At 37.8% G+C, this 27664-nt stretch overlaps 1 protein-coding gene across 8 annotated transcripts in view; it reads left to right on the plus strand.

The window, feature by feature from the left end:
- MACROD2 (mono-ADP ribosylhydrolase 2) overlaps positions 1 to 27060 on the plus strand; it is a 2054393-nt gene extending 2027333 nt beyond the window's left edge. For 2 of the 8 annotated variants that reach the window (XM_055105081.2, XM_034947083.3), the window contains 3 exons: positions 15107 to 15184; positions 18481 to 18549; positions 23697 to 27060. In XM_055105081.2, the coding sequence (XP_054961056.1) occupies positions 15107 to 15184; positions 18481 to 18549; positions 23697 to 23740 (191 nt within the window). In that variant the 3' untranslated portion in view covers positions 23741 to 27060. Of the gene's footprint in view, positions 1 to 15106; positions 15185 to 18480; positions 18550 to 23693 lie in introns of all 8 variants that reach the window. The other 6 variants (XM_055105080.1, XM_034947082.3, XM_055105083.2 and 3 more) reach the window with 4 other exon arrangements.
- Positions 27061 to 27664: the final 604 nt, after the last annotated feature.

Below are 27664 nucleotides of genomic sequence, written 5' to 3' on the forward strand. Positions count from 1 at the left end.
TGCCACAGATGGTGCAGATCATAGTGATGTCCCTGGCATGTGACAGGAACTTACTGTCTTCATTGTGAATGAGTTTACTTGACTGTGCCTCCCCCAGGAATCTCAGGAATATGGAAGATGTTTGAGTCCATTACTTTCAAGTGGATTACAGTTGACCAGGCAGGCCTGTGAAAGAAGGTTTAGGGCCACCTTTCAAATTCCAGCCTCATTTCACCTGCCTCTGCAAGGCTCTCTCACCACTGTCACTAGTGATGGGGTGGAAATATCCCAGAAGTAGAGTTAGGAGAACATTTGGTCCCAAGCTCATTGCTGGGTGGCCTGGAGCAGTCATGCCACTTCTCTGGGGTCCTCTGTTCACATCTCTAAGGGGTTTAATTGGACTGGGAGACAGTCAAGGAGTTTTTTTTATTTTTTGAGGAAAGTGGCCCTTTTTCAGACAACAAAAGACAACACTTGTTCATAAGCCTAAAAAGTGGAATAAAGCCCCTACGAGGAGGGTTTCGGCAAATGTAACATCAACATCTCACAGGTAGCTTTGACTTCTCCTTAGCCAAAGTCATCTGGCTGAGTTTAGTAGCACTTTTGGTTGCATGTTTAGTGAATGTGACCTAGACACTCTTTCAGGTGTGTGTATGTGTTTGCTCTGGGAGTAATTAACTCTCAGAAGGCATAAAAATGGTTAAACCCAACAAAGATCAAAGATTAAGGCCCAAGTATGTGCGATATTGCTTTGTGAAAATAAGCTGCCTAGAAAATGGGCTTTCACTTAATGCAGATGTGTTTGGAAACTTCTCCTAGTAGGAAAAAATTCTATCATTTTTCTCTGAAGCTGAAAGAATTGGTGTTGAGAGACTGAGACCGGAAATGGAATTAGCTTAGCAGAACCGCATGCATTTACTTCCAGTTCAGAGCCCTCAGACAGCCTTCCTCTAAGGCTTCTGTAAACCAGCCGATGATTTCTTGGATGCAGCGTACATTTCTAGTCCTTTGGTCATGGACAAAGGTGATGCACTAGATTTTATTAAATATTCAGAACAAATTATGCTATTTAGGAAAATGTGACCTACAAACAGTACAAGATATAGTGCAAATAATTAAAGACATCTATAATTAAGAATGTATAGGATTAAGTTATTCTTTGACTGAAGAGCTAGATACATAATCATGCAGGATTTCAGCCCTCGCCATCAGAGATGCTTTCTTTTCTGGGCCTTAAGTGTATGATGAAGTTTCGAAGAATTCAGCCTTGGTTATTTTCAACACTAAGTTCCTTCCTTGTGAGATTTCACATAAAGAACCATTGAAAAGACAGAAGTTGCCCCCACTGTGGCTCCTTACATAGTGAAAACCCTATTAGAGTAAAAGAATCAAGAAACTCCTCTGGAAAAAGTACATATCTCTGTGTTCACTACGACCCTGCTGTGTACAGATTTAGCTGGTTTCTGCAGAGAAACAAAAGCCACAAAGGGTGCATGATGGGGTGGAGGGGAGTGTTAGAGACACCCAATGTGCATTGTTCCTGCTGGAAAGACCCTGATCTGAGATCAGCTCTGGCAGCCCCCAACTGAGAAGGGCCTCCTTATAGTCTTCATTTCATTCCAGCCAAGCCCTGGAGGGGTGGAGAATGCATAATGAGGCTGAATGAGAATTAGATGCTTAATTGAGGCCTGGAAAATGAAAAGAAAAAGCCAGACATGTGGAATGTGATCAGAATGCAGCTCAGTTAAGCCAAATGTGATGACACCTGGGAAGGCTTCAGTGGTTAGGACCACTATACAGAGAAGCTGGAACTCCTTTGAAACTGACTCATCCATCTAGTTCCAACTCAAATGTTATTTTCTTGTCCTCAAAGATTTTTCTTCATCCTCACAAAAGGTGACTCACTCTCTCCTTTGTGCATCCACCATGCTTGGTTCATATGACAGTGCTTGCCATTTGGCCTCGTGGGTGGGGGATGACTTTCTCTCTGCGTTGGCTGGCTTGTGAACTCCATGAGGGCAGAGGCGTGCCTCATTCATTTTGTATCCCAGAACATAATAGGCATTGAAGTACCTGGTGGACATTTTTTTTTTCTTTTCGCTCTTCTTCCTAAATACTGAATTATCTGTAGAGTAGTTATTCTGACGATGACTGATGAAGCATTTCCAAACCATTCTCAAAGTGGCACATGGAGGCATATTATCTGGCCAAACATAAAAGTATTTCTATATATCAGGATCTCGTGCTCACCCTCAGCCATCATCACTGCCTTTCATCACTTAGTAAAGACAGTTTCTGATTTTGACTAGGGTAGAGTATTCCCAACTAATACATGAAAATTTCTGTTGCCATGGAAAGGGTCTTCTGTTAAAACAGGCACAGGCACATTTTCCACAAGTATGTTCCTGTCAGTGTAATCATTCACTATTTGACTTTGGAGAGGGGGCCAAATGTGTGTGTCTACAGTGTTTGTCCAAGTGATGAAGAGAGGTTCAGTGGTCAAGTAGCAGCTTTAGGATGGAGGCTATTTGGAAAAAATAGACTAGGTGAGTAACAGATGGCATACAATCAATTGTATCTTTGTCCTAAAGAAGCATGGACTAAGTGTAAATCAAGTGTATCCATCTGCTTGGCTGCCATAACAAAATACCTTAGGCTGGGGCACTTAAACAACAGAAATGTATTTCTCACAGTTCTGGAGGCTGGAAGTCCAAGATCAAGGTGCTGCTAATTTGGTTTCTGGTGAAAATTTGCTTCCTGTTTCATAGACAGCCGTCTTCTTACCGTGTCCTCGCATGGCAGAGCAGAGAGAGATTTCTCTCTTCTTCTTTGCATAAGGCCACAGTCCTATCAGATTAAGGTCCCACCCTGATGACCTCATTTAACCTTAGTTGTCTCCAAAAGGCCCTATTTATAAATACAGTAACTTGCAGGTTGGGGCTTCAACCTTTGAATTTTGGGAGGACACAAATATTAATCCATCATATCAAGTCTGATCAGAACCATCATTTGAAAAATATTCTTGAAACCAGCTGCTAGCAAAGGCCAGGTGCATGTGACACCCACAACGAATACCTAGAAGAATCAAGAGCCTCTGAACACCTGATCTTGGGTGAAAGAAGGTGGTGTGTAGTCACATTTTAAAACCTTACTCTCCTCCAAACTTAACAATATGAAGGAAGAGAAGTAAAACAGGCAAGCAAGTATCATCAACAAAAACAGTAATTAAACGAAAGAAAGGGTGGGTAGCCAGCAAAAGGAAGGCACCTTTCTGGAAATGTGCGGAAGGAACGAGCCTGGTGTTGCCCTACCCCATCCCTAACTCTACAGGCTCAGAAATCTTCCTGAATAAGATCCCACCAGCTACCATTTACCTCCCTAACTAGGAGAGAAAAGGCCAAGGAAATTTCCACAAGAGCATGAAGTCAGCCATGAACACCTTTTACTCAATCTTTCCCCAGAGAAACAAGAATAACCTTTGTAATCCTCCATGTCAATACCTCCGAAGGAAAACGGGAAAGAAAAAGCAGACCAATAACAAATGACTAGAACTAATTATCTCTAGCAAAATCCCGGGAATTTCACAAAATAGAAAATTTAAGAGGACATACATAAGGCAAGGTCTCTGGCATGAACAAGTAGCAGGGAAGGAGGTGCTAGCAGGCCCCAGGTGATGCTTCCTTGAAGAAGGAGCCACCTTCGCTCTCTGACAAGGCTGCAGAGGGTTTATCACCTGCTAGTGTGGAAGGCTAAGAAAGAAAACAGCAAAAGAGAATAGAGGAACTTTCAGACTGACTCTTTCTCCTGGAAAGTTCTGAGTCTCATGTTGAATTGAAGGAATTATCCAAGCCCCAAAGATAGTGCCCACTATGGGAAGTCCAAGCCCCAAAGATAGCCCCCACTATGAAAGTCCAAGATGGCAACTGTGCAGACAAATTTGGGGGGAACCTGGGCTGGGCATGGGATATGCTATACACTTGCTGAGAAATCCAACACAACGAATGTGGCTGCTTTACCCCTCCCAAGGAAAACCTCCAAATGAAAGGCTTCTAGGCAGCTGCTGGAGGACCAAGGAGCCACAGAGCAGTATAGAAAGGGAGCAGCTTGCTGACATGCATGTGATATACACATCACCCTGCAAGCACACTGAAACCTTGACTGAGAAAGAGAGGGAAGGAAGGAAGAGAGCAAGTGAGCATGCAACCCAGTAAAGGGCAGGTGAAGAACGTACTGTGGAAGAAAACATAACCCAAGAGAAAGATCCAAATTCCCTGCAATGACCACAGATGAACTTTGAAAAAATGTTAACAAGCTTGAAGATGCAGTGATAAAAATAACATAACTGATCTGAAATGTAAGAACTAAGGAGATAGATTTTCCACTCTTAGAGAAATAAATCAGTTAAGAACAGCAAAGACCAAATTACTGACAAAGAAAAAAGGTTGAGATTTTCACAGTGAAAAGATAATACATACGGAAGAGAAAACACAAAAATTGCTCTATGTGAGAATGATTGGTGTCCCTGAAATTTAGAAGTCAATGTATAGAACAGAAAATGTCTTCAAACAAAGGGAAGCTGAATTGATGATCTAATGGGCAAACCATGTTTTAAAAAATCAATACAGAAATCTCATCCTGAAACACATCTTTGATAAGTTTAACGATTTTTAATAAAGAATTTCATGGTTATATTGGCACATGACATGTCACTTAAAAATACCTAAAACTTTTAGAAGAATACGTAGTTAAATTTATTTAATGTATCTTAAAGAAAATAAAAAGATGACAATCCAGGAGAAAATATTCACAATGTATTAGACAGGGAAGGGTTAATTTTCTTAGTTTAGAATATACAAAAATCATGGGAAAAAAAACAATCAAATAGGAAATTGGTAAAATATAAAAACAGATGACAAAAGACAGGGAGGAGGAAGAAAAGAAGGGAGGTAGAAAGGGTAATTTCACTCATAATGTAATGTAAATCAAAACAATGAGGACATACTCTTTTCTTCCCTGAAAAGTTTGAGGATACTCACTGCTGGAGATTGCGGAGAAATCATTATCATTATCATTATCATGCTCTAAGTGATCTGATTGATCTGACCTTTTTGGAAGGAAATTTTGTAACATCTATGAAGATTAACAGTTCACATACACTGGATCTAGGAATTCACTTGGAATTCATCCTTGGGAAATATTTACAAAATCTTTCCAAAATATAAGTGCAAGAACATTCACTGAAGCTGTTTGTAAAAGCAACAGTGTAGAAACACATCAGAAGTCCACTGAAGTGGGCCTGGATAAAGAAATTATGATATATCCATATTTATGCAATGAGATATTAACACAGATTACAATGGCATGCTCATCGATATATAGTAAATGCATATATTGAATAGGCACTAAAATCAATGCACATATTAAAATGCAATACTAATCAATGCACATTTGCTAGTACCTGTTAATAAAGTATGTACATATTATAAATACATATATTTATGTAGAAAATAAAAAGGCCAGACTGCAGAGAATAGAAAGTATCATCTATATTTTAAGTAAATGAAAACTGAGATGAGAGAGGGTATGAAGTAGGGCAAGAGTGGGAAAAGAGCAAAGAGAGAGAATTAAAGAGATGGGAATTGTGTGCATTAATTTTTCTGGGAAGGTAATAGGAACATTTTAACATGGAAAGAGTTGTTCAGGGTCATTTTTCATTAGCATTTTTCTGAGCAGTTTGAAAGTGTTAATTATGTGTAAGTGTCCTTTCTGTTGTTTTTTAATGTCACTACAGTTATTTAAGGGTTAGGTTTATTGAGCTTTATTTCTATTTAGAAATAAACACATGCTCTTTTAAAAAGTTAGCATATAGTATGTTTTCACCTGTAAGTGGGAGCTAAGCATTGAGCACACATAGAATAAATATGGGAACAATATACAATGTGGACCCTTGGAGGGTGGAAGGAGTGGAGTGGGTGAAGAAACTACCAATCAGGTGCTATGCTTACCACCAGGGTGACAGGATCCATACTCCAAACTTCAGCGTCATGCAATATTCCCAAGTAACAAATCTGCACATGTACCCCTGTATCTAAAATGAAACTTGACATTAAAAAATTATATATTAATATCTCATTAAATTGTAGTTTGTTTTGGTTAATTAAATCTTCATAAAACATGAAAGTGTCCATAATAATAAGTCTTAAATTCAAGGAAGAAAGGAAGAAAGAGGGGAGGGAAGGAGAAAGAAGGGAGGCAGGGAAGGAGAGAAGGAGAGAAAGAACTAGGATGCAGGAAGGAAGGTAGAGGAAGGAGGGAAGGAGGGACAAAAAGAAGGAAGAAAAGAGGGAGGGAAGAAAGAAAAGAAGGAAAGAGGGATGGATGAAAAGAGGGAAGGAGGGAAAAAATTAGGATACAGGAAGAAAGGTGGAGGAAGAAGGAGAGAAGAAGGGAAGAAAGGGAGGGAGGGAGGAAAAGAGGGAAGGAGGGAGGGAGGGAGGGAGGAAGGAAGGAAGGAAGAGAGGAAGGAAGGGCAGGAAGGGAGGGAGGGAGGGCAGGAACGGAGGGAGGGAGGGAAGGGGAGGTATAAAAGAGAGAAGGAAGGAAGAAACAAAAGGAAAATGAGGAAGAGGTAAGAGGAAGGACAGGAGAGGAGGGGAAGACTCTGGACACCCTATCTACTAAGAGGGAAAAACTGAAAATGCCTCTGAAGAGCAGCACAATGGGTTAAAAGCCTTTGACTTATTTTGCGTGACTGTGACTAAAGAATTTAAACATTACTTTTGACTAAAAACAATTATTCTTGGCACTTATTAATTAAAACAGCCCATTTCCAACTAAAAACTGAAAGACTGAGAGTAAAATAGCTACATGTTAATAAAGTTTTTATATGGAATCTGATTTTTAAATAAAGACTGGACCAATTTACCTATAGTAAATTAAAAAGAATAAATCTTGTTCCAAAGTCAGAAAGAGAGACTGTATGACATTTTATTTTTGATACTTATTTGTTCTTCATGTAGATGTAGAATGCAAGAAAGCTAATTATGGACAAGGAGAAGGAATAAAAGAAAAATACAACGCCGAAAAGCAACAGTGCTTTCTCCTCTGAGATTTAATCTAGCTACATCAGAGCTCTAATTCATTTAACTTTTTAAATTAAGCTTCATACATATAGGTATGCAGCACAATATGCTGGCTGTATAATAGAATAATGAATGAATGATACCCCAGAGGAGGGATATGTGGTAAATTATTGAATGATATGAAGAGGTGATTCAGCTAAGTTTGTGTTCTTAAGGGTCAGTGATAAAGAGATACCCAGAAGTAGCCAATAAATATTAATCAGGCATTTATGATAGTCAGTCATTATGTCTTTCAATCCTCCAGTTTTATGAGAGAGATATCATTAACTCCCTCTACAAGTGACAAAACCAAGACTCTGGAAGTGAACAGAACTTGCCCCCAAATCACATAAATAGAAATGCCAGGACTTGGATTTGAAATCACCTCTGCCTAAGTCTAGTGAGTTAAACTCCATCCCCTTTCACTAATAGTGACACCTCTGAGAAAGATAGCCAGAAGTAAGCAGACTTGAGGTTCAGAACCTATCACAGTAGGGGGTAGGGGGGAAAAGAGAAAGGGAGAGACACAGAGAGAGAAAAAAACAAAGGCATACTCAATGAGAGAAGGAATTTCTAGAGGGTCGAGTTGTGGTTTGTTGAATGGCATTTGTTGTAGGGAAAGTGGGGTAAATTGCTACCTGTTTTTTATTTTGACTCCTTTCACACTGGATGAATTTTAAGAGCAAGTGTTTACCCCTTGCACCCCTATGGATTTTCACAAAATACCTGAATATGAAACCTGGACATTACTACAGCTATGTGAATGAATAAATCCATGCCATTATCAAGGACTGGAATGCTCTTTTAGAAGTTAAATTTATTTAGTTTATGGCTGTTGGAACCACATGATGATTATTTTAGATAGTGCTGGTGACTTCATTATAAGGAGCAGTTTGTGGGAAAGCAACATTACGGTATAGTGTACTCTGGACTCAGCTTCTCTTCAAGCTGGTGTTGATATTGACGCTGTGTTATTCCTCATTAAATTGGTCTTTGATCTCCTTTCACTTAGTTGCACATGCATTCTAGACCTAGATAGTGAACTGGGAAGTCTAGGGGAAAATGAAATCTAATTGAGCTCATCTTTTCCAACAATCATTAGCTTAAAAAGAACATAAATTCGTGTCTGTGCATATGGGATAATAGCCTTCCATTTGAGCTTGGGAGTTAAATGTACGTGCAGATGCCCTAAACTCCAAGACCAGTTTTCTTCCATTTTAGAACCATATCACAGTGAGCACAGTTTATTTTCTGTTTGTTTGTTTTTGGTATTATATTCAGTTTTAACACTTTATTATTATTATTTTATTTTTCCATAAGTTATTGGGGTACAGGTGATATTTGGTTACATGAGTAAGTTCTTTAGTGGTGATTTGTGAGATCCTGGTGCACCCATCACCTGAGCAGTATATACTGCACCATATATGTTGTCCTTTATCTCTTGCCCTCTCCTGCTCTTCCCCCTAAGTCCCCAAAGTCCATTGCATCATTCTTATGCCTTTGCGTCCTCATAGCTTAGCTCCCACATATCAGTGAGAACATACGATCTTTGGTTTTCCATTCCTGAGTTACTTCACTTAGAATCATAGTCTCCAATCTCATCCATGTCATTGTAAATGCTGTTAATGTATTCCTTTTAATGGCTGAGTAGTATTCTATCATATAACTAATATATAAAATATAATATATAATAAAATATTATATAAAATATAATAAAATATTATATATAAAATATATAATATAAAATATTATATATAAAATATATAATATAAAATATTATATATAAAATATATAATATAAAATATTATATATAAAATATATAATATAAAATATTATATATAAAATATATAATATAAAATATTATATATAAAATATATAATATAAAATATTATATATAAAATATATAATATAAAATATTATATATAAAATATATAATATAAAATATTATATATAAAATATATAATATAAAATATTATATATAAAATATATAATATAAAATATTATATATAAAATATATAATATAAAATATTATATACTATATATATACCAGAGTTTCTTTATCCACTCATTGACTGATGAGCCTTTGGGTTGGTTCCACAATTTTGCAGTTGTGAATTGTGCTGCTATAAACGTGCATGTGCAAGTATCTTTTTCAAATGTAGAACTCCCAGTTAATCCAGCAATCCCACTACTGGGTATCTACCCAGAGGAAAAGAAGTGAGCAGAGTTTAGCCTGTTAAGGGACTTCTCCTTTGTATACATTAATTCAGTGTTTCTCAAAGTTTTGTACACGCACCATTTGTAGTTTGATAGATGATTTTAGGTGATGTAGAGATTAACACATTATGGCATGTTAAAAAATTAGCCACAAATGAAGCTCAAGATTTCATAGCTATAATTTCTATGGGACAAAATTAAGAAAAATTTAGAACTGAATTGATTAGAAGTGTATTATTATGTGTGTTAGTTAGCTATCACCACAGTAATGCTTCATCTCAAACCATCTTCAACCTCAGGGGATTTAGAACAGTTGTCTGTTCTTTTGCTCATGGATATTAGGATCAACTGCAACTAGTCTGGGCCAGGAAGTGTATCCAGCTGTGAGCTGAGTCCTGGTCTCATCCTCCTCGGATGAGCTACCCCTAAAGCATGTTGTCCTTGCAGTAAAAGGTAGGAGAAGGAAAGCCCCAACTGTCAAATGCATTTCAAGTCTCTCCTTGACACACTTCTGCTAACATCCCATTGGCCAAAGCAAATTTTGTAATTAAGCCCAGCATCAAGAGAGAGTGAAGTAGATTCCCATGAGGGTGGCAGGTAGGAAGGAAACATTTCTGAACGCATTATCTAATCCAATTACATTAATAGTGAAGTTGGAACATAGGTATGGCAAAAGTTGTCAAGGTGGTTCAAGAAGGTTTGCTTTCGGTTAATACCACTTTAATTCAATACAATTGAATCCAGACAGGCCCTGAGCTCTGTACCCATCATGTCACCTATGCAACTACAGATTCTGCCAAATAATTACTTGTAATTCTATTTGTTGTGTGAAGTTTACTGTCAATACACATCTCAAAAGAAAAGCTTGGAGGACTCCCCCCCCCAGCATCTCTCACGTTTATATATTTAAAAGTCTAATTAACTACATTCTGTGTGCATCTCAGTATCTTTTCTTCTATGATGACATCTGCCTCATTTATTACTTTTTATGTAACTCCACTAACCTAGAAAAAATTGCTATAATCAAGGGTTTGAGCAGTACAGTTGCAGTTGTTGATAGAAAATGAAAATAGTACTGAATGTCCCAGACTCTTTCTATTTCTGCATCTTTTATCCCCTGCTAGGAGCTCTGGAATGTACCTCTTGTTTGTGTTTCAGCCAGCAGCAATCCAAATGGAAGGAGGGACAGGCAAACTGTAATAAATAGGCCACAGAGGCCATTTTTGTTTTTATCAGATTATGTTGTCTATGTGAAATGGATTCATTTCTGTAGGGCATCCAGTTGCACTGCCCAGCGCTGAAGAAGCTATTAGGATAGTACCAGTTCCACATGCATGACACAGTAAGAAATATCTGTCATTCCTCTCCCACTTTCCAAACAAACAACTCACACACACATGCACGCACGCACATGCAAATTCACATAAACATACCATTGCACAAATATGCATCATATTCACAGTGCATGTCCACACATACAGGAAAACCTCATGTGCACTCATAATATTCAATTAATGAACAATCTCTACCAAACATGATATTGGAGTCTTGGAAAGCAGATCTAACAGACTATACTTCCCTCTGCTCCAGGAATATAGTGGTATACAGAGCTACAACTTTGATTTCTGTTTTTTTCTCTCTGTTTCATGGATTTCAAATCTGCCATTGAATCTCATACTAATCTATGCCAATACTGTGGCACAACCTGAGATTTCTCACACATTCCATTGTGAAATGAGGTTAGAAGGACAAGCATAGGGCTAGAAATTTAAATGTTTACTGTTTTCTGATTTGCTATTTGCATTTTGCTTTCTTCAACTTTTTCCTCTCTCTCACCTAACTTTTGAAAGTGTTTTGTACCCTCCCTTATTTCACTAAGCATTGTTTAATAGACTAGAATTATGCCTATTAGATAGAAAGTTCTCTGTGATACCAGAGGGGTTTCCCCATAGTAATGTAACCAGGGTTATTACCATTGAGAGTAACAACTTAGAAAGATATTTCCTGAAAGAATCAGCTACAGGTACCTCTAGATCCCATGAGAAACAAGGACCCTAAGAAAATAGTCAAGAAAGTAATGCTTAGATAGAGCTTATCAATTAATTTTTCCACAGTAATCATTTCATATAAATAATAATAATATTATATTTTAAATAGGTCTGATGATGTCCCAGAGAGTTAAGATGAGTCAGAATATTTTATAATCATTTTACTAGTGAAAAAGCCAAGGCTTTTAAGTGCTATGAGATTTGGTCAAAGTTACTGAAAAAATTAAATGACCAGCCACAATATCCTCTGTTGTGACACGTCTGTTTGTGTCTTGTCCACTTTCTGTTGGGTTCCCTGTCTTTTCAAGGTTATTTTGTATGTTTATTTCTTATATATTCTGTACAGGAGTCTTTTGGCTTATTTTCCTCTCCCTTAGCATGTTTTGATAAACTTATTTTAATGGTTGGTGCTTTGTCCTGTGTAAGAAATTTTGCATAATGATGTGAAGGTCTTTGTCCACATTACCTTTCACATTTATTTCTTTTTGAGGGTAGGGGAAACTATTTCTTCAGTATAGGTCTGTGGACACCAAATTCTCTCAGTCATATTCTCTGAAAAATATTTTATTTCAAATTCAAATTTGAAAGTCTTTTTTTTTTAACACTTCAAAGATGTCATTGCATCATCTCTGGCTTCCATTATTTTTGTTATGAATTTATCTATAGGTCTTATTGTTATTTTGAAGTTAATGGATCTTTATTCACTAGATAACTTTTTTTTTCTTTAATGTTGGTTTTCAGCAGTTTCACAATGATTAGACTGAGTGATAGTTTTTTTCATTAATTTTGCTTCGGAATCATAACAGTCTTGAAACAATGGTTTGAGATGATATCTGATATCTTTCATTAATTTTGGCAAATTATCAGACATTATCTCTTAAAATATTCCTTTTGCTCCATTTTACATAGGATAAATCCTATCTCATATGGTTCCTTCACTCTTATCTGGGGTTTTCATCTGCAATTTAGGCTTCGTATCTTTTTCCAACCTAGCTTTTGGCTTACTAATCTCCTCTTCAACTGGGTCTACCTGCTGTCAAAATCACCTATTTAATTCTTAACTTGTTTTTGTGGGTTTTTTTTTTTTCACTTCTAGAATTTTCATCTGACTTTTGAAAAAGTATCCAGCTCTCTGATAAACTACTTTGCCATAAAAATTATTCAACTTGGCATCCAATTTCCAAAATACATTAATTGTTATTCAAGCTGCATCTGCAATACCTGGATCTCTGATGTCTATCCATATGTCATCTCTTTTATTCTCTTGGTTTTCAGTGACTTGTTCTTGTTCCTCTGAAATGCCAGGTAATTTTCGTATTGAATTCTGGACACTGTGTTTGAAAAACTGTAGAGATAACTTGAGGCTTTTAATCTTCCTCCAGAGAAGATTTACTTTTGCTTCTGACAGCAAAGCAGCATAATTCAATCAGGAATTGTATTAATTAAAAGTTAGACTTCAGGTTTTTTTAAAGAGATAGTCTATTTCAAGTTCATTCTTGCCCCCAGGATATAACCCTTCAGGGGACCCCACCAAAAACCTGAGGTAGTTAGCAGGGTACCTCTCCTTGGTAGAACCCAGCCTTCAAATTTTGCTCCCTGCCCCTAGCCTCACAAAACACCTGCAGGCTCTATTCAACTTCTTGACACATGTGCAATGTCAGCTTCACCATTTTGCATTTCTTCAGGTTTGTCCTGCATTCATAGCACTCTGGGGCCTTACAATGCTATTTTTAAATAATGTATTCAGTGTTTCTAGCTGTTCTTGGTAGAGGGTTAGTCTGAATCATTACAGTCCACCTTAGGCAGAATCCCTTTCTCATTATAATTTTAATTTGCATTCCTTTTGTTGTTAGCAAAGTACATTACCTTTTCATGTGTTTTGCAGGCCATTTTTATATCTTCTTTTATTAACTGTTAAATCTCTTGTCCATTTTCCTATTAAGTTGGTGGTCTTCTTCATCTCCATTTTTAAAAGGCCTTATATATTAAAGATTGTAGTAACACTTTGTCTATGATAAAAGGTGCAAATATTTTCCCTCAATTTGTAGCTTTTTAAACATTTCTTTTGGTATTTTTTCCATTAAAAGTTTATTATGTTTATAAAGTCAAATATTTTGTTCTTGCTCCCTATTACTTCTGTGTTCTAAGGCATAATTAGCAAAGTTTTCCTGCTCCCAGTCTTAGGGGAGTTCACAAATGGTTTCTTCTGTAATTGTGTGTTCAAGGAGTATGTTGATGAACAATTGAAAAATGATATATTTCTAGAATAGGCAGTGTGAGAACGGTATTATATAGTGTTAACAAGTCCAGTTGGAAGCTCCAAGTTTTGTTTTTCCTTTTCCACCTAATTCTCAGGAGCTAGTGAAAAGCACTGTGGACACAGTGACTTTCATCTTGTCCTTGAAGAGTTGAGGAGACCATAAGTCCTTTTTTTCCCTTGTGTTATCTTTTTCCTGAGTTCTTTCATCTACTCTCATACTACGAATGTTACCCTATCTTGGTGTCCCCCAAATACCCACATGTTCCATTCATAATTCTCTTCTCATAATTCTCTCCCCAGTGCTAGATGCAAAACTTGTTTGATATCTCACATAAATGCCCCTACACTTCAGGCTTTAAATCTAAAATAACTTTCTTCTTTTCCCACTCTGCTTGTTTTATATGTCATCAATTAATGACCTCTCTGCCATGCATCTACCTAAGCTCAGAGCCCAGTCACCTTTGAATCATATTTCTTAATTGTCAACCTCAATACACCATTACCAAGAGTACAAATTCTACCTCTGAAGATCTCTTCCTTTGTAGACATTATAAACTGGATCTTTCCCGTCCTTGCTTTTTTCTCACCAATAGGCACATGAAGTTTAACATACTCTGGACACAGTAAGTAATCAGGTAATGAAAATAAATTTAATCCTCTCTTTAAAAATGTACAGGAATCATAAAACCTTTAAAATTATGGGTTTTCTAGCACTTTATGTATGTATTTGTATTTACAAATGTCCTTGCTCTTCAAGTTATAAAAACTTAAGAGAGATTTAACTAAGAAGCAAGAAATGATTGTCCTTTTGAATACCTGGAAATGTTTTTACAATATGAAACACAATTCCTTTACTACATTGAAGCATCTTATCGAAGCACCTTGTGAAGCTGTGCAAATAGAGGCCAGTCACAAAGGAAATCTACTGACGACTAAATTCTCAGCAATCTGAAATGGCAGCATCAGAGGTCTCCTAAGGAAACAACTAAACCATTTGTTTCTGTTTAAAAAACAAACAACAACAACAACAAAAACTCTCACTACCAGGAGAATGAATCTTTCAGCTTTCAGTCATGCCTAAGGCAAAATTCATTTTCTCTTTTTCTTCTTCTAAGGTTAAACTACATAAACTCTCTCTCACACCCACCCATGCATACAGACACACTTCCCTAAATTTAAACTGTAGGTTGTTCTGAGGAAATCAACTTTTCCTGCTGTCATGCTACCAGATTTCTAACTTGAGAAACTATATATATATATATATGTGATCATCTCACAAATTAAAGAGAACTTAGAAGGCCACACAAAAGTATTCAAGCAACTCAACCCTCTGTTTCCTCTTTTAACCTTTTCTGCAAAAGAAGTTGAATCCCAGGAGTATTTTTGAATTTAAAAGGGCAATGGAGGGTGACAGAAATGATTGGCCCTCAGGCTGTTATAATTCTCTATTCATCAGGGACTGTGGTCTTTTTCTCTTCCAGCTCCAGGCGAGGACACACCTAGGATGCCTGGGAAAAGTGAAGGCTCCAGTGACCTAGAAAACACTCCAGGTCCTGATGGTAAGGTTCTGAGCTGTTGGAGCCCATGGAAACTACAAATCTGGCATATTTTCTATGTGTAATCTAGGATTAAGGGAACTGTCTGTTCTATAAAGCAACATATTTGGTTAGAACACAGTAAATTTCAAAAACAATTTTGTGCTACAAACTAATAAAAATGGCAACCTCTTATTTTTAAAAAAACCTGTTTCTAGCTGTTTAAAACAGCATATGTCCTGGTTTAATCATATCTTATAATACTGAGGACTCAATAGATACTTTCAAGACTAAACTGAACTGAAGTCTATCTAGTGAACTTTATGGAAGCATTACTTACTTCTGCAAAAGGTACTTAGCCTACTTAGCCTCCTGTTACCCTGCTCCACTCAGCATTCGGGAGAGCCCTACCTTGGGTGTGGGCTAAGATTGTTCTTGTACCTTCATCACTTCACTCCACTGTATCACATCCATTGCCTTGGTTAAAAACATAGTGAGTCTTTAAAAGCACCTTAAAAATAAATTTTCAAACAACCTTTAAAAACTTACATCTAATTTTGTAGGCATCTAAAGAGTCTGAGCCTCAGGAATATTAATATCCCTTTCCCCCTGCACGACGATGCTAAGGGCCCTTTGAAATACCATTACTTACATTAGAGAAACAACTATTTGAGCCTACCTAATGTAATAAGTATTTGATTCCACTGGCCCATAGAGTTTAGGAGAACCAGAATTGGTTAGGTGGTCAGTCATTTAAGTATCTTGCCATTTGGGTTATTTTAGCCAAAGGAAAAAAACAAATTACTTTGAGTTGATAATGACCTTGGAAAAAATTTAGCCAATGGTGGATGTTATTTATAGTTTTAAATAGAATTTCCTATACCAGGTATTCCTTGTTCCCACCGGCTTATCATCACCTGAATTGCCTCCCTTAATTATAAGCCCATCGGCTTATATTGCCCAAATTGGCTTTTTACTCATGGGCATGCATTGCCCATGAGAACAATGTTTTTAAGCCCCAGACCCATCCCTTAAGAGCCACTGCTTGTTAGTTATGAGCAGTTGAACTAAACCTGCTTCAGCTTGGTTGTGATGCTACAGACAAGGTTCTTAACTAGTTATTTACAAATCATGTTCTGAGGACTATCAGGCCCATGAATAAAAGAGAAGTAAATGTGAAATACTGAGTTTTAGTCCTCACTTGGAGATTCACCATACACAGTAGAGGATTGCAGGCCCTCAGAAGTCTCAGAGGTAAAGAGACTTGTTTAACAGGATTTAAAGTTGCTTTTCCCAAACTTATCTGGTGATGGGATGCTTTTTATTGTACCATTTATTAGTAGGTTTTAGAACTAGTATCCCTTGGTTGGAAGAAGAAACAGAAAAGGAATACTCTCCTGTATTTTATCCTGCACATTCCCACCCTGAGAAGGGTGAACTCACAATAACTTTGCAGAGCAGGATGGACGGTGGATGAATGCTTATACTTACATAGGGTTGCTGCATCTGGGGCCAGTTTATTTATGGGGTTTAAAATGAGTTCACACATCATTAGAAACTCGGGGCAGTTTGCAGGTGAGAACACTGAGACCTGCTTTTAAAACCTTCCTTATTGGGAGAGAGTTCAGTGGATGCCACATAACGTCATTCTCTCTTTCAAGCCTCTTTGAAGTGTGAAAATCAGCATCTGCCACTACTTTACACTAATTTCATGTTTGTGAAAAAGGAGATACAGGCTGTTGGTTTTGTGCAAATAAATGAAAACTGCCCAAATGAGAACAAACAGTGGTTACTTATTCAAAGGTAACTATAACAAGGGCGGCCATTATCACTTGTGTTTGGCAGGCTCAAAGGTGGGCAGGGGATGGGAAACCCCCCTTTATAGGTTAAAAAAAGAGAATACTTCAAGCATGCTCTGATTGGAGGTTGTTGGCATAGAGAAGCTGGACATGGCTAACTAGAAGTGGGGCACCTTAAGTGATTGTATTAGGGAATACATTTGGCCTTCCCTGGTTGGTCCCAAGTTGGAAGCAGGGGTAAAAAATAGGGACGCTGACAGTCACTGACCAAGTCCTGATCATTCTGAGTCAATTGCTGCAGAGACTGTGTTTTGGTTGCCTAGGGTAGCTTCTGCAGAGGTTTTACGTCAGAATTCTATCATTATATATGATCTGGCCATTGTCTATTTGTATATTCATTTTCTCAGCTTATAATGTGGACTTTGATGCTTGAGAAAATATCAATCTAATTAAATCTACTGACCCTTGGAAAATTTAGAGTGAATGCTATGCCTGCTCTGGGTTACTTCTGGAGAATGGCAGTAATCATGCATTCTATTTTTATTCAAATGCTCACATAGAATACACTGAGTCAGGTAAAAGCACATGTTTTATCACAACTACGGGATCTGGTTAGATAGTCGGCTTTTTAATTTCATGGCCACTCACTGCCACTACAGCAGCCATCGGCAAGTCTACAAGGTCTGTTTTGAATTCGAAATTGAAAGTATGGCAAACCAAACAGGCCTGATATTGACATTTTGGAGCAAGCTGCTTACCTCTCTGCATGTCAGTGATGTGCTTTGCTTTGCCTTCTCTCTTTATTTTCTTAGATATCTATTAAAGCCTTTGCATTTATCCAAGAATCATAATATGTACATCCAAACTGTCAACCCAAAAATCTGGTCTGAAGTGACAACTCAGTTTCAGTTGAGGGAAGAGGCAATCCTGCCCTCCCCCACTGGGTTAGGCCTTTTTTGTGTTGCTATAAAGAAATACCCAAGACTGGATAATTTAGAAAGAAAAGAGGTTTAATTGTCTCATGGTTCTGCAGGCTTTACAGGAAGCAGGGTGCCAGCATCTGCTTCTGATGAGGAACTCAGGAAGCTTACAATCATGGCGGGAGAGGAAGGGGGAGTATGCAACTCACATGGCCAGACTAGAAGCAAGACTAGAAGCAACGTGTCACACACTTTTAAACAACCAGATCTCATATGAGCTCACTCATCACTAAGAAGATGGCACTAAACCATTCATGAAGGATACATCCCTGCAATCCAATCACCTCTCACCAGGCCCCACCTCCAACATTAGGGATTACATTTCAACATAAGATTTGAAGGGGGCGTCTGAGGTATATCCTCTACCCCCACCAGTAAAAATCTACAAGAATAGTCCCCAAATCTTGAATGAATGAAAACAAATGGAAAAGAGGCATCAAATAGGAAATCAGGAAAGTATCAAATCATGGGTCATTTTAATGTGTCTCAGAGATTTAGGCTTAATGAATATTTAACTTTTTTTTTTTTTTTCTGGTGACAGTTGAAATGAATAGTCAGGTTGACAAGGTAAATGACCCAACAGAGAGTCAACAAGAAGATCAACTAATAGGTAAGATGCCCCTTGTGGTGAGATTTTCAATGATCAACCAGCCATAAGAACTATTTGCAAATGACATACTGGATTTCCCTTGGTTTTGCCAAGTTCCCACAGCATGGCTTGGATAAACCTTGAAAATCTTTAAACCAAATAACACAGCGTAAGGGGAAAGGATCACCCCTAGAAGCTTGCCATCTTGAAGAGGAAAAGATGAGCTACAGCACATTCAAATCATGTATACCCTGGTTTTCTGTGCTTTGACAAGTAAAAAATGTCTCCATCCATCTCACCCCCTGGCCTCCTGGAGTGGTCAAATTATTTCAGAAACTCCAAGCTGATTCTGAAGCATTGCTTTTCTAGAAGCTACCTGCTGAGTTGCTTGGTATATCTGTCTTTAAGCATAACACTCAATCTTTGCCCTGGAGTTTGTATAAAGGAATATGAGTGTGTTTGGACAGAAACAAGCCTGCCTTAGGTCCTGTTTTTTTCACACCACTACCTGTGGACCCGTGCGTCTGCACGAAGGTTTGTTACGTTGAATGAGCTTCAGGGAACTCCCAGGAAAATAAAAAGCCTGGTCCAGATCATGTTTAGAAGTTTTTCCAGACCAACATTCTAAATCTCTCAGTAGAGACTAAAATATATTTAGAATGATGAGTGTAACTGAGTCCAAAGCCAGCACTGCTTGCTTCATGGCAGCCAATACATCAAGAGACAACGTGTTGAGGCAAGGAAAATGACTTTATTCCAAGAGCCAGCAAACCAAGAAGATGGCAAATTAATGTCCTAAAGAATCACCCTAAATTTATAGAATTTTAGGCTCCTTTTCTCTTTGAGGAAAAGGAACAGAGAGGCAGTTGAGATCAAGAGGTGACAGACATCTGGACTGCAGCAAGGGTTCAAGGGGGAGTTGTGAAACTTCTTTGCCCTTGGTCAGGTCACATTGCTCCTATAAATCTTTAACATAATGTTGTTACTTGTGTGCATACTGTCTTTATCTCTTCGGTGGTTAGTTTTGGGAAGGAACTATTGTCATCTTTGCTTTAAAGTTGAACTATAAACTAAATTCCTGCCGTGGTTAGCTCACCCTGCATGAAGAGATGAGCAAAAGCAATCAACCTAAAAGATATCACTGGACGGGGGCAGCGGGGAGCAAAATGGAGCTAGTCATGCTAAGCCTCCTTTACACTGCTACCTGAGTGGTCTATAATCCTCTTCCATACCTGAGGACTGATGAGAAGAATTAGAAGAAGGAAATTATGCTTGATGTTATAACTGTTCCAAGTTCTGGTTTAAAATATTTAGTTGTTAAAAAAAAAAGAAAAAAACCTATGGAATAAATGAATCATGGGTCATCGAGTGTAAGGCACAAATGATGTGTTGACACCCTTGCCCCCTGTACCTCCTTGCACTCACTGCATGTTCTTGATGGTTCTCTACACTTTCCTAAGAGGCTTGGCTTTACCATTCTTGTGCTCCAGCATCATGGAAGAATAAAATTTGGGAATGTGTGAAAGAATACATGTCTTATTCCTGTATGGTCTTGAACATCCTATAAAACTAAATGTAATGGTATCTGTGTAATGCATGTATAGCATAAGACTGCTAAAAAGTATAAGCTCATACAAACATGTTCTTATAAACATTTCTCCTTTTTTTTTTACTTTCTTTATATATTTAAAATACCCTGCTAAGCTGCAGAAATGATACAGTTGAGGAGTTTCCATTAAAAAGTAATGAAATGAGACTAAACTTGAACAATTTAAATGCAAGCTCCTCAGTGTTTCCTTTCCTTTTACCCTTTTGCTGCCAATAAACTATAGGCTTCTTGTCTAGATTTTTTTCTTACAGACATTATTTCTTTCCTGTGTGACCAGTGTCCAGATAAAGTGCCAGGATTAGTCTGTTTTTCTTGGTTAATATCAAAATGATATTTTTCTTGAAAATAAAAATGAACTCATATGTTAACCCAAATGAATCAGGTGTCAAAACTTTTATTTATTTATTTATTTTTTTTTTGAGACAGAGTCTCACTCTGTCACCTGGGCTACAGTGTAGTGGCACGATCTTGGCTTACTGCAGCCTTCGCCTCCCTGGTTCAAGGGATTCTCATGCCTCTGCCTCCTGAGTAGCTGGGATTACAGTCGCATACCACCACAACTGGCTAATTTTTTGTATTTTTAATAGAGATAGGGTTTCACCATGTTGGCCAGGCTGGTCTTGAATTCCTGATCTCAAGTGATCTACTTGCCTCAGCCTCCCAAAGTGCTGAGATTAAAGGCCAGGTATCAAAACTTAAAGTCCAAAATTAGTTTAAGGAAACTAAATTCCAGGAAGGAGAAGTGACATGCACAGGATCACCTGGCTAATAAATGGAAATTTAAATACTCCAATTCAAAATTCTGCTCCCTAAGCAATAGCAAGTTTCTGGACACAGTTGTCACAGAGGCAGAATGAATGACTTGTGCAACGTCACTAACTCCCACAGCAATATTTACACAGAAGGGCTTGTTAAGATGATCTGGTCATTTGACAGAAAGAAGGAACCTTTGCTCCATGAATCATACCTCCAAGGAAATTAAAGAAATACAGTGAAATAGAATTAGAGAGCTCAAAGACATAATACAAGAATGTTTGGCGTTGTATAATTTGTAATTGTAAAAAATCAGGGCTAGCATAAGGATACAACAGGGGGAGGGTTAAATGCATCAATGGAACACTTTCCAAATGTAAATGTTTTCCAACAAGTATTTGAGGGCAGTAATGATGGTTATGGAATCTGAACCTTTGGTTCTGGAGAAACATGGCAGACTGAGTGTGGCTTCTAGGTTGAGCTTTAAGAGGCTTGTAACTTCCGTTTTTGCACTCTCGTAATGCTCGCTCCCTGGAATCCAGACACCCTGGAAGAAGCCCAGGTTATCCTATAGAATGAAGGAGGTCACATGGAGAAAAGTCCTAGAAAATGAGAATCCCTTTCAGATGTTCTGGCTCCAGCAGGTACCACCTCAAGCAGATGAACTGTCCCGCTCAGTCCAGGCCAGATGGTAAAATCATGAGAAATAGTGAATCACTCATGTTATAAGCCACTAAATTTGGGGCTTCAGATTGTTGATACAGAGACAGGCCTTATGGCCACAGTCTTGCATTTTAATGCCCACCTTGGACCTTGAACCATTCAACGTAAGGAGTTGGAACTGATACCTCTGCATAAATAAATCTAGGACTTCTAGCTCAAGAAATTAATAGAAAGACTTGGATCTGCGCCAGGTACTGCATGGGGAGAGAAAAAGGCTCCCAAGATAGATAGAAACCGCAAATACACTGTGATTTTGAAACATAATTTTATGTGATCCAAAGTCATGCAGTAATAAACAAACTGAAAAATGAACTTAATAATTGATTACCGACCAGTGTGATTCCTGGTGTATGTGGCAAATGGAAATATGAAACTACCCCATGGAATTTCTGCAAAAGAAAAACAAATTCTGAAGTTGAATTCATAGTTTTAAGACTTACAGAACACACAAGGAAATGATCCATTTTGAGTGAGAGTCAGTAGGTAAAATTACAGGACAATTAGCACTATGAGAACATTAAGAGAGTAGGAAATTTTGAAGATTTTATAAAATAACTACATTTGAATGACAAAACAAATAAAAGCAGACATAAAACAATAAGAAAAGAGCAACACTAAATAATTAACGACAATAGAAAAAACAAATTAAAATGTAGTAATATAAAAGACACGTGAAGAGACATGAAGGAGAAGAAGAGAATAACCAAGACATGTTAAGTTCAATAAGAGGTCTACAAGGAGACTAGGCAGTGTAGGGCTGTGTATTTGATTGATACCCACCAAGCATCTCCAGGTTTAACTTAATTTGGACTGAGATTACTGAAAACCAGGGACCACAGATATAAAATACAGAACCACAAAGAAATCCCACCACGATCCCACTAGTATTGAATTATAAAGTTAACACCACCAAATGTTACAGAGGATGTGGAGGAGCTAGAATTCTTATACATGGCTGGGGAACATATAAATTGGTTCAGCCACTTTTAAAAAATTGTTAGTTTCTTGTAAAATTAAGTATGTATCCATCCTATGGCCCCACAATTCTATTCCCGAGTATTTGAGAGAAATGAAAACCTATATTCACAAAAGCCTTATACAAGAATACACATAGCAGATATGCTCACAAAAGCCCCAAACTTGACACAACACAAATGTCTCGCAGCAAGAAAATGAACTTTAAAAAGTGACATATACATACATGGGAATTCTAGTTAGCAACGAAGAGGAACAGATTACTGTTAACAAAGCAGCAACATGAATGAATCTCAGAAGCATTACACTGAGTGAAAGGAGACAGACACAATGAGGTACTTGTATGATTCCATTTGCAGGGAGTCCTAGGGCAGAAAAAAAACTAATTTATGGAGATAGAAATCAGATCATTTGTTCATTCCAGCAGGAGTGGGGTAATAGGGAAGGGAACTTTCCGGGGTGATGTAATGTATATCTTCTTGGTGGTGTGGGTTTAATGTATGCATTTTTCAAAACAGATTGAAATGTATGCTTAAGATCTGTGTGTTTTCCTGTAGGCAGATTATACCTCAATTTTAAAAATCTAAAAAAAAATAAAGAGTATAGGTTTTTCCAAGGCACAGTGTCTTCTTAGTGTCCTCTCATGGGTAGTGAATAAGGCAGATAATTTAATAAGTACAATCTGAAGTGGTGGCATAACCATCAATGACTTTTGCAAGGCAGCATTATGAAAATTGTTATTCTTTATATGCTGATCCCTGGAAACTAGAGTGTGTGCATGGGCCTGAAAAGGGAAGCCACATCAACTCAGGGTTACAGTTTTCAACGAATACTTTGAAGAATTGAGTTAATCGTCCCCATCAGCCAAAGCTCGTTGTCAATGTGGCATACATTTATTACCAGTGATTTATATGCTCTTTAAAGATACCATGTGCCAGCAATTGCAGTTCAGATATCTAAAGCTCTTTGATAGTCAAATAAGATATTTCTGGGCCTATGTGAGGGGCGAGAGACATTTAAATGGCTGTATTAAAAACGTATTCCTTGCTAAGCCTGTGAAGATGTCTTATCTTTAATCTAACAAATGGCTTCTCTTTGTCTTCAGCAGGGGCACAAGATGAAGCGAAGGAACAAAGAAATGGAACTAAATGACAATCCTCAGCATCGCAAGGCCTCTCCTGGCTCTGGGGGAGCTCGGGAAGATAGCAGCACACGCTGTGGAGGAGGGTGGGGGTGGGGGGAAGGCAAGTCCCATGGAAGGACGGGGAATCCTTTACTCTAATTTCTCCAGCTGCATTTTGTTCCGTTTATCTGCAGAAAAAGAAAGAAAAAAAAGAAAAAAAAAGTTTCCTTTAATTTGGTGGAGGGACCCATGTTGACGCATCTTTCAGGCATTATCCTTGTAATTTCTGTCTTTTCTCTTACAACTTTGCCCCAGGGTCACAGTGGCTTGATTGAACACTCACATGTGTATCCTGGCCCCTGTCTGCTTTCTTGGTTATTTCACAAAGCTGGTCACACAGTGGTTTATTCAAAGGAAGGGGAGGAAGACAGTGGTTTGATAAGCTGCAGGCTAAATTTTAGGAATCAATGAGCCCAGCAGCAGTACAATCCCCAGACAGAGGAGGCAGGATAGAAAATAGGCAAAAGCCTCGGAAACCACTTGAAAAAGGTCTGGACAATGAGGTGAAAATATTTTCTTCAGGGTTCCCAAGGCACAGTTCGTTCCAAGTGGCTAATGAGAAATATGGAAGCTGAATTTTTTCCAGAGCAGAGTGCAGAGGCATAACAGAAGGGTGGGCCCTGGCAGCCATCTGGGTCTCTTCCTTCCTAACCAGGGTGGCAGGTGCATCCTTCTTTGACACTGACTTTCAGCAGAGCTTACTTGGTTCATGAGGTCTTCACATGGAGACCACCAGCAAGAGGTGACTCTCTGCTGCATAACTGTAAAGGATGGCCCTTTGCTAGGTGTTACAGTTAAAAGCTAAGAAAAGGGGCACTGCATTTAGGACCCAAACATATGCCTATGAATATCAAAAGCTCCTCCTGAAATCGCTATGAGTTTTCCGTAAAAGAATATCCTGTCTTCACCCAAGGCTTGACAGCCCACAGAGCAGTCTCATTTGAAATTACAGGAAATTAGAGCTTTTGCTTGCAGTTCTGCCTTCCTGGCCTGTGTTTAAATGCTGTCACTTGTTTATGCCAAGTTCAAGGCTGATTCGATGGTTGGTCCCCTCACCCAGAAAACCCTGAAGGGGAGGATACAGCTCTGAAGGGGGGCAGCAGTATTAAAAACCCAAGATGCCAGTGGTATAGTGAGCACAAGGGATGGCGACCATGAGGATGCCAGGCATCATCACCAATATCTATCCTAGAGCCAGTATAAGGCCAGATGCCTACTTCCCACAGCCTCCCCGGGTTCCAAAGTCATGTCATTGTTTTCAGTGGAAACATATCGTTTGTTGCATATCTTCTTAAATCCATCTTCCTTGTAAGGGCTTTAGAACTAAAACTTACTTATATTGTTTTTCCTAACAGAGGGAGAAAAATAGTGGATTATTATTTCTAAAATAAAAGGATGTTCTGCTTTCTAAATATCCCATCAAAATCTTCAGTTTTGCACTTTTTTGATGGAAAATTCATCTTATCTTCCTATGACTTTGGTTTTAGCCTTTCTGAATTTGTTACCCCTTCTGGATGGCTTATTTGATATACTGGAATAGTTAACAAGCTATACTTCAGCATATGCAATATATTCTAACAAATTTTTTTTAATAAAATCAAGACATCAGCAAGAATGACATTTACGTGACCTCATAATGTGGGATTATGGCCTTCTGTTGCTATTCCAGTTTGATATGGAAGCATCTATATCCTCTATTGCCATTAGATGTTGTTGCTTTTCAGAAAAGTAACGAAAAGGCTCATTTTAAAGAATCCAAGAAACGATGTCATCCAAATATTGACAGTTTCTACATTTCATGCCATCTTTATAACTCAATTGAAAGTTGCCGTCATTCTTGTGAAGTATTTGACAAGCGCAATCTGCTAGAAGCTCGTTTTTCTTGTGACTCCCAAATGTTAGTGCTACTTAGCCTCAGTAACGAGTTACAGTTGAAAAAAACATGAGGGAAACAGAGGGACAGAGATTTTCTAATGAACAATGATGGAAGAGACCTAATGTCCTTGCTAGAAACAGCCAGGATGGGAATTATCCAGCCCTGGCATTCTCCTTATCATCAATGACAGTCATTTTATTCATTTATTTCAAATGTGGGTGGGGTAGAAGTGGAAGGAGGGAATTCTCTCTGCCTAAAAATTCTAGAAGAATGAAAGTAATCTTTGTATCCAGGAAACTAAGAGAATGAGGAATAAATATCTTCAGCCCGACTCCTGAATTTGTTTATTCTTCCATCTATAATTAGATTGTGTTTTCATTTTTGCTTTGTCATGCTTTTTGGTTGTTATTTGGCTATACAGTTTTATGCTTTAAAACAAATGATAAAGTTAATTTCCATTTCAATAGTGAAATATTAACAATCTAACTATAGCCAGATCAAAGACACCTGAACACAGAAAACCTTTATTTGCTGGTGCTGCCATTGCACAGGCTGTACAATGGAATAGATTTGAAAAGCTGATTGATTTTCCTGCACATAAATTCTGGATGTCAATTTCCAACCAAACTCCAATCCAGCTATGTGGCATGAAGAGTTACAGGAGGGAGGGAGGAAAATAGCCCTATGTTAGTCATGTTTGCATACAGAGGATCAAAGTAGGCCTTCAACATAATAGTTCTAATTAAAATGGTCCTCGCTGTAGGAGAGACAAAGGGGCTTTTCCTCTAGCTGGTAACTATTCAGATGATGGACAAGTCTTCTTTCATAAAAGATTACAAAGAAGGCATCCGAATCACTGTCTGTGATACTGGGTCACATATTAATCACCGCAGCTAATTGTAAATCTTTCTATGAAACACTGAAAAGCCTCTTTGTGAATTAATACAGTTCTGCTTGATGCACTTGATTTGAAAAGACATTTCTCTGTATGTGGCGCATGTCGGCTTTGCTTTGAAAAATAACAAAGTTAGCAGAATATGTTCAATATATTTTCTTGGGGAATAGGGTTTTTATTACATGATTCATTAAGGATTTGCCTTACCCTGACATTTGTGATATAAAGGAAAATCAGAAAAAAAGTAATTTTCTTGATCAAGATATGTTTTTACTTAATGCAAATAAATGTAGTCTGTTGCTTGCAAGGAAAAAAAAATGGCTTCTGATATCTGGTATAAACTGCTAAATAGGATAATACGTGCCTCTTTTGTTAAACCAGCATTTAAATGCTGGACTGCTTCTGAATCTGTTTGTTTCTTTTCATCTGTGCCATACACTAAAAAACAACTGTTGCCTTCATACTATATTTGTTAGAGCAGAATACAAATAAAATTTGTTTGAGAGGATAATGTGAAATTATCTGTGTTTTGTGAAATTTGTTCTTTAGCCACAAGCAATGAGTAACTAAAAATACTCACTTAATACTATTTGACTGCAAATATATATATTTAAAATTATTCCTGTAAGTCAGCTTTAACTTACTGATAGTTTTCCCTTACTAAGACTGGTCAGCGTGTTGGCCGTGTTTTTCAAATTTTAAACTATAGAGTAGTTTTGTATAGCTACAAATCCCAGTGTCTAAATTTTCTCTGAATACTAGATAATGACTTACCCTAGCATCAGCCTCTGAAATGCAAGTTATAAGTTGCTGAGATAAAGCCAATGGTCCTGTGAACATTGGTCTATCTTTCAGAACCCATGACCATTGCTGGAATTTTTAGTGAGCACCTTTTATGATCCAGTCACTACGCGGACACTACAACCATGGCAGCAGTGATTCTCAGTCTACTGATGGTGGAATTGACAGAATTACGGAATTGTTAAGAGCTTAGCAGTGGGCCACCAAAAAATCACTACAGGAAAAACTCAGTGTTCTTTTGAAAATGGAATATGCTTTCCACCAAATTTAGCTCCCTTCATCTCCTACAGAAGGTATCAGCATTATTATTTGAGGAGGCAA

This window comes from Pan paniscus, chromosome 21 (genome assembly GCF_029289425.2).
Source record: "Pan paniscus chromosome 21, NHGRI_mPanPan1-v2.0_pri, whole genome shotgun sequence".
NCBI lineage: Eukaryota > Metazoa > Chordata > Mammalia > Primates > Hominidae > Pan > Pan paniscus.